This window comes from Carassius auratus, chromosome 23 (genome assembly GCF_003368295.1).
Source record: "Carassius auratus strain Wakin chromosome 23, ASM336829v1, whole genome shotgun sequence".
In the NCBI taxonomy this organism is placed as follows: domain Eukaryota; kingdom Metazoa; phylum Chordata; class Actinopteri; order Cypriniformes; family Cyprinidae; genus Carassius; species Carassius auratus.
In genome coordinates, this window is record NC_039265.1 from 17657359 (window position 1) to 17677417 (window position 20059).

The 20059-nt window shown below is 35.6% G+C and overlaps 2 protein-coding genes across 3 annotated transcripts in view; both read right to left on the minus strand.

The window, feature by feature from the left end:
• Window positions 1-591: 591 nt before the first annotated feature.
• LOC113041607 (ubiquitin-conjugating enzyme E2 J2-like) lies at window positions 592-6183 on the minus strand. Its single transcript, XM_026200234.1, has 7 exons — window positions 5991-6183; window positions 5289-5419; window positions 4143-4183; window positions 3950-4052; window positions 3443-3581; window positions 2304-2384; window positions 592-2218 (listed from the first exon to the last, which is right to left on the minus strand). Exons 2-7 carry the CDS (start codon window positions 5417-5419, stop codon window positions 1934-1936), a joined length of 780 nt encoding a protein of 259 aa, XP_026056019.1. The 5' UTR covers window positions 5991-6183; the 3' UTR covers window positions 592-1933.
• Window positions 6184-14838: 8655 nt separating this feature from the next.
• Window positions 14839-20059, minus strand: part of LOC113041597 (arf-GAP with coiled-coil, ANK repeat and PH domain-containing protein 3-like) — a 66821-nt gene continuing 61600 nt past the window's right edge. For both annotated transcript variants that reach the window (XM_026200217.1, XM_026200215.1), the window contains exons 24-26: window positions 19248-19309; window positions 15625-15727; window positions 14839-15545 (exon numbers count right to left, since the gene is read on the minus strand). In XM_026200217.1, the coding sequence (XP_026056002.1) occupies window positions 15539-15545; window positions 15625-15727; window positions 19248-19309 (172 nt within the window). In that variant the 3' untranslated portion in view covers window positions 14839-15538. The remainder of the gene's footprint in view (window positions 15546-15624; window positions 15728-19247; window positions 19310-20059) is intronic.

Genomic DNA, 20059 nt, shown 5'->3' on the forward strand with positions numbered 1-20059 from the left:
TTTATAATGCATGTATTGAGATATGCATGAATGACGGTCTTAAATGAAAAATCCAAATAGTAACCGATTTCAAAAAGTGCTTGTAATTAGATGAAACTACACTTTAAAATACTCATGATCAGACTAGTTACTTTTTTTAATCGATTTTGCTTTTCATTAAACTCACTGCTTTTCATTTAAAATTATGTAAAATTATGTTTAATGCACTTTGTTTTGTTCATACAGCAAGGTTCTTAAAAATACATTGATATTTGCATGGTGTTAATATAAAATTAGATACTTCAGAGTAATTTTTCATTCAATTTCCAGAAAATATTCTTACACATACTTCCAAGACTGACATCAGTAGTAACTATGAATATGTATAGTTAGTATTTGGTAATTTAAGGCAATTTTTTCATTTTAATGGACTTGGGAGTGTTCAAATGCAATTACATCTCAGTGGCTGTGAATAACGTCTATAACGTATATAGTAACATGAGGCATGAGGTTAAGAAGTGTTTTGTCTCTGGGTATTGTAACTGAATTTGTTTATATTACATCACTGTGTTTTGTCAAATGGCAAGAACTGAATTTGATTCACACACGAAGGACCGCTTTCTTTAACAGAATATTATTTATTCAAAATGTAAACACAACATGACTACCTCTGATTACACACCCCTCTAAAGGAAAGGATATCGATCAACAGTGATCATGGAGGTGCTGAAGAAAGTATTACTGCTAGTATTTGGGACATCAGAACACTTTAATTGGGGGTGACCAGAGTATACCGGTACAAAGAGAGTAATAATTCCCTCCGAATGATCAGCGATGTGACCATTCTGACCCAGAAAGAGATGTTTCGCGGTGCATGTAGGTCTCAGTAATCTAGCCTTAGATTTGTGAGTCTTTGTTGTGAATTATTTGTGCAACTCAAAGTATGAATGAGCACAACCAAAGATCTTACAGTACAACAGGAAAAGTAAGAATTTAATGCATATTTGCCTGTCTATGTTTATAAGAAAAATTTACTTGATATTTCAATTCATTAAGAATTATTGCATAAATCACAACCCTTGAAAAGAAAAGAAGTGCTGTGTATCGTGAAAGCCAGATAGTGCTGACAATCCTACATATTGCACAAAAACAATTTATAGTGTTACATGGCCTGAAAAAAAAAAACAAGTTCATATGCTTTTCTTCTAGCAGACAGTGACCCCCTTTCGAAAGAAAATTAATGTACACTTGAGCGCTGCATCACAGAGAAACAAGAGACAAATAATTCATTTCACACCGCTTCTTTCCTGGCCTAACTGGTTGTTACGGTTGGCGTAGCGCAAGCAAGCACAAATGCATTTAAGAAAACTCTCTGTTGGAAAAGCGTGTTTACAGCCGAGCCATTTCCATCAAATAAAATAATCAAGGATTTGGGTCACAGCAGTAAATGGTGCGACACCCTTCAGAAATGTATTTTATTCTGCTGTTGCGGTTTTTAAGGAATGATTGGCCTTTTTTTAACTTTTTTAATCTTTCACATAAAAACTATACGCACGGATTCTAAAATCGTCCAGTTTATTGAGAAATGTGAAAAACAACAAATGCTGATTCAGACCCTAAAAAAAAGCCCACTCCGATTAATTTCATGGTCGCATGACGTTGGCTTCTTCTGGGAATTGGGTAAGGTAGAAAATGAGCTCGTTTTAACATTTCCTTACATGTTAATAAAGCCATCATTTCACGTGACCTTGACCTTTAAGTGGCCGTGTTACACAGGATCTGGTTGTCACCACTACGGAGGAAATCACCAAGCTCTCAATTTCATTTAACGGGACACTGCTTCATTTTATTTGGTTGTGAGAAAACCCTTTTGATTTCTCGCCACCTATTTTGGTCGTGAGAACAGCACCAGCCTTTCTTTCGTCCCTCCCGTCTGTGTTTCTCATTGGGCGATTCATTCCTGCGCGATGCTCCGCAGAACGTACTTGACTGTGTAGGCGAAAGCAGCGAAACCTACGATGACAAACAAATTAGCGAGCGCTCCACCCAGGAGTCCATGGTTTCGGTTGACCTGCTGGAGGTCGGGTGGGTGGGCCGCGCCGGGGGGCAGGTGCCCGTTGATGGGCATGTGCCCGTTTTGCGCATGATGGGCTTCGCCGTCCGGCACCACGTCAGGGAGGGGCAGCGCCTGTGAGCGGGACCTGAGCTCCTCCTGCATACGCTGCTTCTGCTTGATTTCCTGTATTAACATATTTGATATTTGTTAAAAGCATGTGTTTACTGCTCATGCATACATCTGTGAGGAACTCTGGCACGGTACTTACTTCAACAACATCTGGAAACAGTTCACAGAAGACTTTGTCCTTGATGTTGAATGCAAGACTCTGGGAGGCCAACTGTCTTTTCTGCAGGGAACACATTAAAAGCAAACATGCCATTAAAATTTATTCCATATATGTACTTTGTGCATGTTTACGCATAAGGGCAAATTACAAGAACTTAAGGGTTAGTTCACCCAAAAATCATTCCATTCCTTCAAAAACACAAATTAAGATCTCTGACCCTCCCATAGACAGCAATGCAACTGCAATGTTCCCAGGTACAGAACTGTAGCAAGGACATCAGTAGAATAGTCCACGTGACATCAGTGGTTCATCAGAAGCTACGAGAATACTTTTTGTGCGCAAAGAAAACTCGATGTCCTTGCTACATTTCTGGACCTGGAAAAACATTGCTGTTGCATGGCTGTCTACAAAGGGTCAGAGAGTTCTCAGACTTCAACTAGAATATCTTAATTTCTGAAGATGAACAAAGGTCTTACGGGTTTGGAACAACATTATTAATGACAGAATATTCATTTTTGGGTGAACTAAACCTTTAGAAATAGTTCATATTAAAATAATAATAATAATAATAATAAAAATGCTTCATAACCTTTTTGAAAAATGTAATCTGGTATGCAATGGTCACTTTTAAATATGCTATTCATTTCTGAACCATAAAATCAAGTTCTAATCCACACAAAAAAATAATCAAATGGCCTAGTAGTGAGTTTAAATAGTAATATACTTCATTATATTCTAATATAGGCATTAGTATGGCTTTACAATAACAAAAGAGCTCTGAAAATCCGTGAAGAATAGACCCAGCTGTATCCTAAAATAGCTTCATATCTTGTGCATAATTTATTGACCGTTATTAGTATTTTATTTTGATTTGATTTAGTAAATCAGATCATTCATAAAGTACTTCAAATAAAAAGCTCTGAGGGTTTAATATGATAAGAAAAACAATTAGACTCCATTTAAAAAAATAAATAATAAAAAAAAAAAAAAAATTAAGTGCTAATTTATTCCTTCAATACATTTTTTAAAATGGCACTGGTGTGTATGTCTCTTAAGTCTCTTGATCAGTGAAATGCTTAAAGCGTTTGCCTGTGATTTTAAATCAGCGTCAGACTCACTGTGAAGTCAGACGTTTCGATACTGCCGAGAGTCGGCCCTTTTTCAACCATGAAGCTCAGGAGGCCGGTTAAGATGGTGGATACGGACCACGCCGGGTTCCACGTGTCAGGGTGAAAATCTGTGATTGAAAGACACAACCTGAAAGAGAAAGAGAACGCAACTCATTATGCAGGAATTGTGAACAGTGCTGTTCTTCTGAGCTGAATGTCTGAGACTTTTAAAGAAGCCGATGTAGATGCTGATCATCAACTCAGTGTTCCAACGGAGCAAAAAAAAATGACAGTAACAACTCGGATGTTAAATAAGAGATGGCAAACTTAGTTTACATTTAGCAGCAGATGGATGTTCTAATGAAAGATTCTTATCACACAGTAAACACTTCATAAAAGCAGTAAGGCACTGATGTCATGCCTAACCAGAAACTGGAGCTGTAACTATTTTTCAAATAAGCTTACATACCTTAAATAAAGGGCTTAAAAAGAAAGTGAAAGTCTGAGCTTGTGTACCTTGTATTACATTTAAATCTGCCGTTGGGTGTGATCATGTATATGCTTGGGGGTTTGAACGGGAACTCCCGTGGGAAAATGAGCTTGCCATGATAGTAGCCACCTATGAAATACAAAAGACAAGTCAAAAGGAAGCAAAAACTGCACAGTGTATAAAAGGAAGTGCAAATGTGAAATGAAAGGAGGAAATAACCTTCATATGGAGTTTTCTCAGGGCCACGTACTAGATAATGCCTGAAAGAGAAAGAAGGCCAGGGATGTGATAGCATCTAATCGTGTAATGTCTTTCATGTAGATCATTCTATGTGATAAAAGTCCTGTCAAATGTTTTTTTTTTTTTTTCTTTTTACATACAAGAAAAGCATATAGTGAGTGTCAATGGGCAGTCAAGCTCCAAAAAGCACCATCAAAGTAGTGCATACAAATAGTTCACTTCATATATATTAATATTAGCCCAAATCCTCACACAAAGGCATCATTCTGCTTCAGAAGATTAGGAATGTATCGTCTGTCATTATAGACCACTTTCATGGTGCTTTTGTAACGTTTTGGGAGCTTGACAGCATCCTTCTTTATTATTATATTATTATATCTCTATTATAATCTTTCATTGAACGGAAGAACATTCTGCTAAATACAGTATAAACAATCATCTGCTAAATAGAATATAAATCATGAAATCGATTATAAAAGTCTCCTTAAAAGGATAAAGCTCTTGATGATGCTCCAAACTTTAACAAACAATAAGTCACATAAAATACAACACTACACTTATACATTATTGGTCAAATGCTTGGAATAATTACGTTTTTTGGTTAATGTTTAATAAATAAGTATCTCATGCTCACCAATGCTGCATTTATTTGATGATAAAAGTATTCTTATATTCTGATTTGTTACTTAATTATTACCAACTAATTATTAGTGCTCAAATATTAATTATCAGCAGTTATCATTAATATCAGATTTTTGCAGCTTATAATTTTTGTGGAAAACAAGTAAAAAAAAAAAACAGCATTTATTTAAAATAGAAATCTTTAATAATAAGTAATAATAATAAAATATTTAGTCCTATTTATATGAAAATTAATCAGATTTTAAAATTTTAAATTGGTTTTAAATTGCAAGACTATTTCACAAAAGTACTATTTTTACTGTATTTTTCTATTAAGTAAATAGAGCCATGGCGAGCATAAGAGAGTTCTTTCAAAAACATTACAAAGTGTACATTATTGAGGCATGTTTGGTAGCGTGTGTATATATATATATATATAGATAGATAGATAGATAACAAAATAATATAAGAAATGTTTATTTTTTATTTTATTTTTTAATGTACCATTCCAGAATGTTGGAGGGCAGAGGTTCAGCACAGATATACGGCACTGGATCTTTCTTGATGCGAAGGTAATCCTGTTTTAACCGCTGTGTTGCTGTGGTTGGGGCCCTCTTGTTTAAGTTGTTGCTCATCTGTGAAATGACACGGAACTCTGAGTTACATAACACAACCTCAACACATTCATAAATGTGACTAATAAGCAAAACAGAAGACTTACAAGTATATACTAAAGCCTGAAACACATCAACACAACTCATTTATTAATTACTAGCATGCTGTTACGATTGTCAATAAGCAGCTTGACACGCGTTAACATGAACTGAGAGTACAGTAATCTTAGATTTGATTACACAACGGCAGACAGTCAAGAACTGTTTTGCTATTTAAAACAACATGGTATATGTTTACTGTGCGGTACTTAACACCTCAAGAGTCAGCAACTGTAGCCAAAATATGACAATCCCAGTGACAAACGGATGTAAAGAGGACTAAAGTAAACAACGACGACGACATGAGTAAACACAGCGCTTAAACAGAGACAAGGAGTGAGTTTCAAAACAGAGTGAGCTGCCCATCGAGACGCGTTCTAAACGTTCAGTTATATATCATAATGACAACAGATGCTGTCTAGATAGAGAGTTTACTAGGTTTTAAAACACAGCCTGACACACCGAAAGGGGATTTTCAACGGTTCAGTCTCACCTCTTTCAACGCCCTCCACGGGATCGACCACGGTCAAACTGGGATGATATATCAATATCCCGTCTATTTCAGAGTGAATACGCGCTTGATAAACTTTCAAAAATAACAAAAACGTAGCTCTACGGCTGAGGTGAAATTGTCATCTGTTCCCCATACCAATATGGCTGCCGAAACACCAGGAAGTGACGAGGTAAAAAGGAAAATAAAAGTTCTGAAAAGCGTTCGGCTGCCTTTCAAAAGAAATGTCTGACATTAGGCTGACGAAACTAGACGAGTTACAATGGGATTTTTTTAATAAATGTTTGAAATAAATACATAAACATTTGTACAGTACAGCATTGTATGCAGTATGTCGCCGAATAATACATTCATCAACATATAACACATGAGAATAGTACATGTATTAATTTATTTATTTAAAACACTAGTTATACTGTGTAGCAGTCAGTAACTACAGTGATTTTAAGTTTTGGGGGTAACCAGAGTAACGCATTACAAGTAATGCGAGTTATGTAATCAGATTACTTTTTTCAAGTAACTAGTAAACTAACGCATTACTTTTTAATTGAAAAGAAAAATAAAATAAAATACAAATTTTCAAAAAAAAGTAACTCTAGTACGCTGTATGTACATTAATTCATCCCACTCACAAAAAAAAAACCATTTGGTATTTATCAAAATTAATTAAAACAGTGAATTGCAAACTCTGCATATGATGCAAATCTGCAATAATTAAACATGATAAATAACACAAATGTATCTAATCCCATTTTATTAACTAATATCTTTGTTGCTGACCTTTGATGATCCAGTTCAACCATAATAATAAGCAAAAATGACTTTAGATAAACCAACAAATGTGTTTCATTGTTTTTATTGCCAAAGAGTGTTGAATCTTCTTCTTCATACATACAGACCTGAATTTACTTTTCCTTCCACCTGAGGTTTATTCATCACACTTTATGGTGTGGAAGGCCTTTTACATTTTCTATAAACAGAACTTCTTATATTAAAAACAATCAAGCCCTGCTCATATTTAAAAAGTAACACAAAAGTAATGTAACTTTTTTAGAGAGTAACACAATATTGTAATGCATTACTTTTAAAAGTATATTTCCCCAACACTGGTGATTTTGGTCTAATGAACCGACAGAGTCATTAATTCGGGAATCAGAATACACTGCTCGACCGTGTGTTAACGAGTCACTTTGTTCAGGAATCAGACTGTGTTTATGATTCACTGTAAAGAACTGGCTCATAAAAGTCAATCAATCAATCAATCACCTTTATTTATATAGTGCTTTAAACAAAATACATTGCGCCAAAGCACTGAACAACATTCATTTGGAAAACAGTGTCTCAATAATGCAAAATGATAGTTAAAGGCAGTTCATCATTGAATTCATTGATGTCATCTCTGTTCAGTTGAAATAGAGTCTGTTTTAATTTGCAATCAAGTCAACGATATCGCTGTAGATGAAGTGACCCCAACTAAGCAAGCCAGAGGCGACAGCGGCAAGGAACCGAAACTCCATCGGTGATAGAATGGAGAAAAAAACCTTGGGAGAAACCAGGCTCTGTTGGGGGGCCAGTTCTCCTCTGACCAGACGAAACCAGTAGTTCAATTCCAGGCTGCAGCAAAGTCAGATTGTGCAGAAGAATCATCTGTTTCCTGTGGTCTTTTCCTGGTGCTCCTCTGAGACAAGGTCTTTACAGGGGATCTGTATCTGGGGCTCTAGTTGTCCTGGTCTCCGCTGTCTTTCAGGGCAGTAGAGGTCCTTTCTAGGTGCTGATCCACCATCTGGTCTGGATACGTACTGGATCCGGGTGACTGCAGTGACCCTCTGATCTGGACACAGACTGGATCTGGTGGCCACGGTGACCTCGGAACAAGAGAGAAACAGACAAATATTAGCGTAGATGCCATTCTTCTATTGATGTAGAAAGTACGGTGTTATGTGAAGTGTTCCGGTTCCAGTTTACCTAATTAATGCAGCCTAAAAATCCTTTAACGGATTTGGATATTAAAAGCATATTAGTATGTTATGTGTATGCCAGGTTAAAGAGATGGGTCTTTAATCTAGATTTAAACTGCAAGAGTGTGTCTGCCTCCCGAACAATGTTAGGTAGGTTATTCCAGAGTTTAGGCGCCAAATAGGAAAAGGATCTGCCGCCCGCAGTTGATTTTGATATTCTAGGTATTATCAAATTGCCTGAGTTTTGAGAACGTAGCGGACGTAGAGGAGTATAATGTAAAAGGAGCTCATTCAAATACTGAGGTGCTAAACCATTCAGGGCTTTATAAGTAATAAGCAATATTTTAAAATCTATACGATGTTTGATAGGGAGCCAGTGCAGTGTGGACAGGACCGGGCTAATATGGTCATACTTCCTGGTTCTAGTAAGAACTCTTGCTGCTGCATTTTGGACTAGCTGTAGTTTGTTTACCAAGCGTGCAGAACAACCACCCAATAAAGCATTACAGTAGTCTAACCTTGAAGTCATAAATGCATGGATTAACATTTCTGCATTTGACATTGAGAGCATAGGCCGTAATTTAGATATATTTTTGAGATGGAAAAATGCAGTTTTACAAATGCTAGAAACGTGGCTTTCTAAGGAAAGATTGCGATCAAGTAGCACACCTAGGTTCCTAACTGATGACGAAGAATTGACAGAGCAACCATCAAGTCTTAGACCATTGGTCTCAAACTCAATTCCTGGAGGGCCACAGCTCTGCACAGTTTTGCTCCAACCCCAATCAAACACACCTGATCAGGCTAATCAAGGTCTTCAGGATTACTAGAAACTTCCAAGCAGGTGTGATTTGGAGCTGGTTGGAGCTAAACTCTGCAGAGCTGTGGCCCTCCAGGAATTGAGTTTGAGACCACTGTCTTAGACAGTGTTCTAGGTTATTACAAGTAGAGTTTTTAGGCCCTATGATTAACACCTCTGTTTTTTCTGAATTTAGCAGTAAGAAATTACTCGTCATCCAATTTTTTATATCGACTATGCATTCCATTAGTTTTTCAAATTGGTGTGTTTCACCGGGCTGCGAGGAAATATAGAGCTGCGTATCATCAGCATAACAGTGAAAGCTAACACCATGTTTCCTGATGATATCTCCCAAGGGTAACATATAAAGCGTGAAGAGTAGTGGCCCTAGAACTGAGCCTTGAGGTACTCCATACTGCACTTGTGATCGATATGATACATCTTCATTCACTGCTGCGAACTGATGGCGGTCATATAAGTACGATTTAAACCATGCTAATGCACTTCCACTGATGCCAACAAAGTGTTCAAGTCTGTGCAAAAGAATGTTGTGGTCAATTGTGTCAAACGCAGCACTAAGATCCAATAAAACTAATAGAGAGATACACCCACGATCAGATGATAAGAGCAGATCATTTGTAACTCTAAGGAGAGCAGTTTCAGTACTATGATACGGTCTAAATCCTGACTGGAAATCCTCACATATACCATTTTTCTCTAAGAAGGAATATAATTGTGAGGATACCACCTTTTCTAGTATCTTGGACAGAAAAGGGAGATTCGAGATTGGTCTATAATTAACTAGTTCTCTGGGGTCAAGTTGTGGCTTTTTTATGAGAGGCTTAATAACAGCCAGTTTGAAGGTTTTTGGGGACATGTCCTAATAACAATGAGGAATTAATAATAGTCAGAAGAGGACCTATGACTTCTGGAAGCACCTCTTTTAAGAGCTTAGATGGTATAGGGTCTAACATACATGTTGTAAGTTTAGATGATTTAACAAGTTTATACAATTCTTCCTCTCCTATAGTAGAGAATGAGTGGAACTGTTCCTCAGGGGGTCTATAGTGCACTGTCTGATGCGAAACTGTAGCTGACGGCTGAATGGTTGCAATTTTATCTCTAATAGTATCGATTTTAGAAGTAAAGTAGTTCATAAAGTCATTACTGCTGTGGTGTTGGCAAAATGTCAACACTTGTTGAGGCTTTATTTTTCGTTAATTTAGCCACTGTATTGAATAAATACCTGGGGTTATGTTTGTTTTCTTCTAAAAGAGAAGAAAAGTAATCAGATCTAGCAGTTTTTAATGCTTTTCGGTAGGATATGCTACTTTCCCGCCAAGCAATACGAAATACCTCTAGTTTTGTTTTCCTCCAGCTGCGCTCCATTTTTCGGGCTGCTCTCTTTAGGGTGCGAGTATGCTCATTATACCATGGTGTCAAACTGTTTTCCTTAACCTTTCTTAAGCGTAAAGGAGCAACTGTATTTAAAGTGCTAGAAAAGAGAGAGTCCATAGTTTCTGTTACATCATCAAGTTGTTCTGAGGTTTTGGATATGCTAAGGAATTCGGATACATCAGGAAGATAACTTAAAAAGCAGTCTTTTGTGGTAGAAGTGATGGTTCTTCGATACTTGTAACAAGAAGTAGAATTTACAATTTTGGCTATATGAAGTTTACACAGAACTAAATAATGATCTGAGATATCATCACTTGGCTGAATAATTTCAACACTATCAACATCAATTCCATGTGACAGTATTAAATCTAGAGTATGATTTCGACAATGAGTAGGTCCTGAAACGTGTTGTCTAACACCAATAGAGTTCAGAATGTCTATAAATGCTGATCCCAATACATCTTTTTCATTATCGACATGGATATTAAAATCACCAACTATTAAGACTTTATCTGCAGCCAGAACTAACTCAGATGTAAAATCACCAAACTCTTTAATAAAGTCTGTATGGTGCCCTGGTGGCCTGTATACAGTAGCCAGTACAAACATAACAGGGGATTTATCATTAACATTGGTTTCTCTGGATAATGTTATATGAAGCACCATTACTTCAAACGAGTTATACTTGAAGCCTGCCCTCTGAGAAATCCTGAAAACGTTATTATAAATTGAAGCAACACCTCCCCCTTTGCCTTTTAGACGCGGCTCGTGTTTATAACAATAATCTTGGGGGGTGGACTCATTTAAAATAATGTAATCATCAGGTTTTAGCCAGGTTTCTGTCAAGCAGAGCACATCTATATTATGATCAGTTATCATATTATTTACAAAAAGTGTTTTCGTAGAAATGGATCTGATATTCAATAAGCCAATCTTTATCATTTGTTTATCCATATTGCATTTGTTTTTTATTTGTTGAACCTCAATTAAATTGTTAACCTTAACTTGGTTTGGACGTTTTTTGTATTTTCTAGTTCGTGGAACAGACACAGTCTCTATAGTGTCTAAAAAGTAATTGTTTCAGAGTTCGGACAAAGACTACAAAATACACTATGCCTTAAAGGGCATTTGGTTTGGACAACCCTATATGTCTTTGATTCATTTTAAGAACAAACTCACAAGAGCAGGGGCGGATTAAAGGTTATGGCCAATTTGAAAATTTACGTGCGCGAATCTTTCGTGATTCGTGATCCCGCTCCGAACTCCCGAACTGATTCAAATGATTCGCAAACCCGCTTTGAGCTCCCGAACTGACTCAAATGATTCGCGAACCCGCTCCGAACTCCCAAACTGACTCAAATGATTCGCGATCCCCATAACTGACTTAAATGATTCGCGATCCCGCTACGATCTCCCGAATTGATTCAAATGATTCGCGATCCCCAAACTGACTCAAATGATTCGCGAACCCGCTTTGAACTCCCGAACTGACTCAAATGATTCGCGAACCCGCTTTGAACTCCCGAACTGACTCAAATGATTCGCGATCCCACTCCGAACTCCCGAACTGACTCAAATGATTCGCGATCCCCATAACTGACTTAAATGATTCGCGATCCCACTACGATCTCCCGAATTGATTCAAATGATTTGCCATCCCCAAACTGACTCAAATGATTCGCGAACCCGCTTTGAACTCCCGAACTGACTCAAATGATTCGCGATCCCGCTCCGAACTCCCGAACTGACTCAGTCTGCCTAGGGCACCAACTCCCAGAGGGGGCACCATCCCAGTTGTTCCAAAAAAAAGAAACTTCCTCCATTCTCCCATCCGCGCTTGCGACCGCTCGCACCTCATGTTTGCGGCTGAATGTTCATAACTGATGGATGAATCCAATCCAGCAAAGAGAAAATAAAACTAAAAGTAAAAAAAAAAAAAAAAAAAACAGACATAAAGTTGGCTTGATGTTGGACGAGTATCAAATTTAGGGACCGTCTCTAAAGTTACATGCGATATTGTTATACACTTTTTTAACGTCAGTAGCATTTGAGGAGAATGACTTATAGTCATAAAAACAACTGTAATTGTTCATGTAAGTGTCAGCTATAATGCACAATTGAATTAAATGTTTGATATTTATTAAAATAATCTGTAAATCATATGTAAATGATGCTACTCTTTCACATGGGCTCAAACGCAAATTTGAAGCGCAATAGCATTTGAGAAGAAAGACTTGCAGTCATAAAACAATTGTAATGTTTTCATCTAGGTGTCAGCTACAATGCACACCCTATACATTTTTTATATATATTAAAATAAAGTATAAATCATTTGGGTAGAAATGAGGCCCGTTTATCACTTTCAGGCACATTCCTGTGAAAGTGTTTTTTTTTTTTTCAGGTTCCCTTATGAAAATTACCCATGGTTTTAACAATAACACCACAAATCATTGTTCTTGTAGCCATGGTAACTGCAAATTAACCATGGTTTTGTTACTTCAAATAATAATTTACAAAGTATTAATATACTGTAATATTTATTTTTGTTGTTGTTGTCGCTATAAAAACAGACCTAAGCCATCAATAGCCTTTAAAATGACTTAAAATGCATTATATAAAAAAATAATGAGGCAATAATGATTGGTTAATAATAACACTGTTACAATACATAATGTAGGCAAATACAAAATAAACAATTTATGTACATGTTATTACAAATGCCATGTGATTGCTGCTGTTACTCTTACAGGACAATCAAATCCTTGTTTAGGCTACTGACCAAACATTTCATTCAAATGTTCAATTAATCTTTTATTTTTGGCCACCTTTTTGCTATAGATGACACAGGCTTTTTAATTTCTACAACAGAAAACGTGCATATCACAACCCTTACAAAAATAAACCATGGTTTTATCATAATAAAACTGCTTAGTTTCCTTTTGCATGATTTCTGAATGCTTGAAATGATAAAATAAACTAGGGTCATAATAAAGTTATAGCCACAGGTAAATGTCAAGAGCTACAATTGTGATTTGTAAATAATACAATTTATTCATTTAGTTTTTTATTTGATTAAAGTTCTTTTTTCACACCTATAGTAGGTGTTTTTTTTTTCATCATCATATTTGAGGAAGTGGGGCACAACAATACAATCCTGCTTATGGGCACCCATTTGGCCAGCAGCGGCCTTGAAGGTGTTGTTATACACGTCTCTGGGAATGTGTGCTCTACTACACACACACACACACACACACACACTGAAGCACGCGTGGTATTTTCAGCTCTTCACTTTATTAACACATGATGTAGGCTACACATGTGCACATCAGCGCGCTATGAGAGGATTTCACCATTTCATTTGATAAAACTATCATCATTCATTCATATCATATACTGACGGAAAGGCAATGTCTTTTCGACAACCTGTCAAAATAAAATTCTTGTATAACTTTGAAGAAATTCAAAAATAAATATAGTATTATTGCACAGTAGAGTATGCAATACTTCAAGTAGGCCTATTAGCTAATAATAATAGTTAATTAAAAAAACACAGAAACTCTGGTTACAACCCACCAAAATAAAAGTTTGGTCTAACTCAAAGAAATTATGTAAAAAATTGCTTAGTAAAATAAACTTAAAAGATATACTAAAACATTATTTTAAAGGAATATCACACAAGTTTTCATAGAAGTTTTCATTTAAGCTTGCCAAAACAATAACACTATTTTTCAAAAACAATTTCTAAAAGTACATTTGTATTTGTGCCTATAATGTTTATTTATTTATTATTATTGTCAGCTAATAAAACCTATGCTTCAGGGACCATATAACATCTAAGGCTAAATGTAGCTCTTGACTGGTTGAGTTAGATGGTGATTAACACTAAACAGTAGAAAATCAGTTGAGTCTCCCCAGCTGGAAATGTCATTGACTGTTGAAATCTTGTGTTTCTTATAATAAATTGACATATTGATAACACTGAACCTTTTATAATGCTCTTAATAACATTTTGATGCATACTGTATGCATTAGTGAGTGTGGTGGTGCTTATGGGGTATGGTCACTTATTCCTTATATGAACTGTTTCAAATGCAAGACATTGATTGCATGAAATTACGTTTGTAAATGATAGCCTGTGTCCTTTTGTAGTGTGCACATATATTTATCATCAAACTGTGATAAATGTGACTAAATTCAGTATATACTGTATACGTCTGCCATATGTTGCCACCCCTCAAAAATTCCTGCTCCCTTCTCGCCACCACATCAATATTTTTCTAGATCCGCCCCTGCACAAGAGTCATTTGGTCAGGAACCGGTTTTACTTTGTCGAACTGTAGTTTTTTAATTCACTATAAAGAACCAGTTCATAAAAGAGTGACTGTTTTAGGAATCGACTACTGTTATCTCACTGCATGTTTTTGATTCACAACAAAGAGCTGGCTCATAAGACTGATTTGTTCGTCTGGAATAGTTGAAATGTCAAACTTAACTTAATTTGGATACCTGAATTTGAACTCTCAGCCCTTCTTGTCCATCAGATGACTTCTTAATGGCTAAACTAATTTTGTCTTCATCAGAAATACCTGATCCTTCAAGTGTAAATAACCAAGGTTATCATGCAGACAAAACTGTCATTTTAATTATGAACCCAAGAAAACCAGCAGATTTTTTGAGATATATTTATTTACTAAAACAAAAGGTCCACTCAATGTTTTTGCATTTTTAACAAAATACCACCATTTTATGATATATTATCAATTTTCATCTAAAAAGACAATATACAATATCTGCATTTGAATTGGCAAATGATTTATAGTGGCTGCACAGATAAAATATATAGACTACACCAGCATAGTCGATACAAACAATACATTCATCACTACAGCAACAGACAAAACCACTGCAGATTCTCCAAACACAGCTTCCTTATGATTTCAACTGCTTTAAAAACAGAAAAAATGATCAGCAATGGATATGATACATAATAGAAGATAATAGTGATGCTTGTAATAGTATTGAGATGAAATGAAAAACAAAAAAAGTATTCATGCATGATTTTTTGATTATATGTTTAACAGACATGGAACCATAAATTGCAGATGTTTTGACATAGTGCCTCATTAAGTGCCTTTTACTGTCTAGGACTAAAAGAGGGAGAATACAAATGAAGAAATATGACAAAAAACACTGGGGATTAGTCCAGCTGACCCCATAAAGATACAAAAATAGCATTAAATTCATTGCAAACATTCAACACGACCATAACTATTGTTTAAAGTCTATAACACTCATCTTCATCATCACACTTATGATATCAACTAGTCAAAGTGTCTTCTGCTCCAGCTTGGTGTCCAAAGTCTGAGCTTGATCTGTCACACTCTGGATTAAAAAAAGAAGAACATATTATAATTTATATTACATTTATTTTACAGATGCTTAATGGATGTCATCTAACTACCTGAAGGAGTGACGGAAGTGAACACTCCTCCGTTTCAGCTTCTCAGGATTGTGGGATGCCATATGGGAAAACTCGCGGAAAATGTCCAGGTACGTGGTGTCACCTAAAACGGGATCAAACACAGTTACTATAACTCCTGAAATGCAGCTGCAATGTGAATGGATGCTTTCGTATAGAATCGATATAAAAAGATGGCAAATAGTTCTCTTATGTTAGAAGCTATATTAATGCAAAAGCAGGTCTCTGAATGCCGAATTAAGCAGGTCCAGTTGATTACAATAACAGTGTTTTCAGTGAGTTTTAATCCACTTTAGACATTAAGAGTTGGAATTTAAGAGACAGAAATGGCAATATAAAGCAGCCCAATGAAAATGAGCCTTCTTGTGCCATTTAGGGTCTTTGTACTGTCTGGGTAACCATGGTAACAGCTGAAACTTTGGAGGGGACAAAGAGTGGGGTTGAACACTTTCCTAAACTGTGTGAATTTCTCATGCTTGATTTACAATGAGGAGACTGTCCCTGTATTCCCAGGATGGGTACTCATGCGTACTGACTAATGTCTGCACAACAACCATTGAATGAAAAGTCTGAGTGCTGTCACATTCCTCTTTAAACAGAAGTTCTATTGAATTTGATCAATTTACAATTAAAGTCTATAGGAAAACCGTAAACAATTTGCATTTTGTGTTACACTACCGAGTTAAACTATTTTCTTATAGTATATTTCTTTAAAAGCTAGATTTAATGCAATTGAACTGACATCTTTTCAAATAAATATAAAAAATGCACTTTATATTTGATAATAATACACTATTATTAACACTATTGGGGGACAGTAAGAGTACTGAGACATGTAAGACATGTAAATCAGCATATTAGAATGATTTCTGAAGGATCACGTTACACTGAAGACTGGAGTAATGATGATTTACATCATTAATAAATTACATTTATATATTCAAATATGAAACAGCTATTTCAAATTGTAATAATATTTAACAATATTACATGCAACCTTGCATGAGCATAAGAGACTTAAAAAAAAACATTAAAAGATTTTTTTCCAACCCTCAAACTTCTGAACAGAAAGGTATGTTTGTATCATATACTTAATATGTAATTTTAACCCTCATGTTTTGGGGTTTGATTCAGTCAAAGGAACATTTGAACCTAAACGATCCCAAACACTCAATGGTTAAAAAAATCTTCATATTAGATCTCAAAAGAAAAACGGAATTTACTTACAGCAGCAAAATCAGTAAGTGGAGTTAATGCAGATGGTTATATAATACTGCACACTAACACAGCAAAGCACTACGGAGAAGAAAGAGCCAGGTGGAGTGAAGGCAAGCACAAGCAGTTAGTACTTCAGTCACGTTTCATTTATTGTCATGATTCTTTTCTGTTTAGGAGGAGAGAGGAGATAAAAGGGCTGAAACCAAGAGTAAAAAGAAAAACAGGAGTTGCAGAAGAATGTTCAGTTAGGCAATATTAAGACATATTTTACAAATGACTCCAACATGAAAAGAAAAGCAGAAATATGAACGCAAGTAATAAAAGAGGTTATGTGCTACAGCCACCATCTAGAACATTTCTGGTTATACAAGTATTTATTTATTTTTAAATCGGTGCCCCTTTGGCTGCATCGTTCACAAAATTGTATTTGTTTGTCTTTTCAGGAGTCATACTGATTTGATATTCACAAAACAAAATGTTCACGTTAAACAGAAAGTGCTACGATTTCATTGGCCAGTGAGACACAATGACCTTTCACCCCAAACATGTCAGGGAAAACTTTACAGTACTCTAACCTGTTCACAAACAACAGACAACACATTAATAGATGAAATTTATGACTCCCAGTGTACTGTATATGACATCACGTGTTAACTTGCTTACGATGTCATCCGATAATTAATATGTATATCATGGGAGTTCATCCTGTAACCTTAAGTGACTGTATTATGAGGATTAATTTACACGCACTAATTCATAAAGCAGCAGGAAACCAAACAGACCAGAGCAACAGCAATCAATGCACGGAAGATAACACAAATTAACAATTAAAATAAAACTATCGCATTATATTTTTAACATACACTACAGTTTAGGTTTTGGGTCAGTATGATTTGTTTTTTAAAGAAATTAATACTTTTATTCAGCGAAGATGCATTAAATTGGAGATGGCGTCCATAAAATATTTCAATTTAAAAATAGTTATTATTCTTTTGAACTTTTTTATTTATCAAAATTTTTGGGGGGGAAAATGCATCAATGTTTCAAAAAAAAAAAAAAAATTAACTATTTTAAACGTTGATAATAATAAGAAATCACAAAATCTTTATATTAGAATGATTTCTGAAGGAACATGTGAGACTGAAGACTGGAGTAATGATTAAGAAAATTGAGCTTTGCATCACAGAAATAAATAATTGTTAAAATATATTAAAACAGTTATATTAAACTGTAATAATATTTCACATTACTACTGTATTTTTGATCAAATAATTTCAGCCTTGATGAACATGTGCGACTTTACATTACATAATCATACTGACCCCAAACTTTTGAACACTAATTGTTGATTTTAACACCCAGCAATCAAACTGGACTTTTCTTTTTTGGTGTCTAAACTGGAGTTTGGTTGCGAATGGTAAAATTTACAAGTATACAAAAATACAATCTGTTACAACAGTACAAAAAAAAAAAAAAATCATGTATCATTGCACTATTGCTCTGGGCGGTACTCAAGAAAAGCCTTTTCTACAACATCTTTCAAAAAAAGTGAACAGAAACGACAGTGGAGTTAAGAAAAAGTGCATAACAGTAGCATTTTAGTTGACAAAAAAATCACAATTTCAGTTAGTAGATTAGACATTTTAGACATTTATGACATATAATAAATCACAGTTTTGAACCCACTCTCCCTCATGCGCTTGCAAGCAGAAAACACTTGTTTAAGCGCCCCTTGTGTACAAAAATGCCACTAAGAACACTGTTAGAATAGATGCATGACATACATAGAGTGAAAGTGAAGAGTGAAAGTGCAGCCAGGCCTAACGCTGAGGGTTAGTTCATCAAATGGTTTAGATGCACTAGTAAGGGCTCTGTAAGATCAGCGAGTGCAGTGTAATCTGTATTTGGACAATGCCACCACAATGACCTCAATCACAGGTAACCTTCATTATATAAAAACTGTCTTGAAATGTGTAGCACCACTGTTCGCTAGGCCCAAATATGGTGGCCAGACAATCCTGTGACTAATCTGCAGCATGTGAAATGTCAAGCTAGGTAACCAGATCTGGGACATGGTTAACCAGCCCTAACCAGTTTGAGAAAAGTTAGGTTAAACTTGACTGGAAGTTCACCTAATCAACCACCTTGGCTCAACTCTGACCAGATAGCAACCATTTAAAAGCACCTAAAGCTGGTTTAGCTGGAATCCCCAGCAAGACTGGCCCATCTTTACAGATAAACGCATAAATACTTGGTAGTTCTTGGTGGGAATGATGGGGGAAAAGTGCTGCACCGGGCTCTCTAGCACTCGGCTATGTTGAGACAGATAAACTCTTGGATGCATTTCTTATACTGCTGCTCTGTGGGACTGCTGCTTGAATATTGACCTGGTTGACTGAACGGACCCTCCGCCTCGCGCATCTCCTCGTTCATACGTGCTAGACGTAACCTGTAGAGAGAGAAAAGACAATTACAAATGTACAATTTCTTATATATACACTAGCATTCAAAAGTATGGGGTCAGTTTTCAAGTCTCTTTTGCTCATAAAGGCTGCATTTATTTGATCAAAAATACAGTAAAAACAGTAACATTGTGAAATATTATTACAATTTAAAATAACGGTAACACTTTAGTATAGGGTACAATTCTCACTAATAACTAGTTGCTTATTAGCATGTGTATTATTAACATATTGGCTGTTTATTAGTGCTTATAAAGTACATATAATTAATGACAACTACCTTATAAACTATTAATAAGCAGCAAATTAGGAATTAATTCAGGCAAAAGTCATAGTTAATGGTTAGTTAATAGTGAGAATTGGACCTTAAAATAAAGTGTGACCAAAATAACTACTTTATATTTGAATATGCTTTAAAATGTAATTTATTCCAGTGTATGGCGCAGAATTTTTTTTAGCATCATTACTCCAGGCTTTAGTGTCTAATATGCTGAAGTGCTGTTGTGCTGCTTAATATATTTGGTGTAAATGTTATGAATTTTTGAAGGATTACTTGATGATTATAAAGTTCAAAGTAACAGCATTTATTTGACAGTCTAACCAAATAAAAACGTTTGATAAATATAATGCATTTGTGCTGAACAAAAGGACCAATTTCTTTGAAACCTTTGAACGATAGTGTATTTTCTGGGTAAAACTTATAAGGCAAACACACATGCATAGGAATATGTTAAACT

Bases quoted from the DNA above. Each gene is read 5' to 3' on its own strand.
- LOC113041607 (XM_026200234.1), bottom strand. From the start codon at position 5,419: ATGAGCAACAACTTAAACAAGAGGGCCCCAACCACAGCAACACAGCGG. The intron at 4,184-5,288 runs GTACATTAAAAA...TTTCTCTTTCAG, and splicing joins CCCTCCAACATTCTGGAATG to GCATTATCTAGTACGTGGCC. The intron at 4,053-4,142 runs GTTATTTCCTCC...TGTATTTCATAG, and splicing joins TGAGAAAACTCCATATGAAG to GTGGCTACTATCATGGCAAG.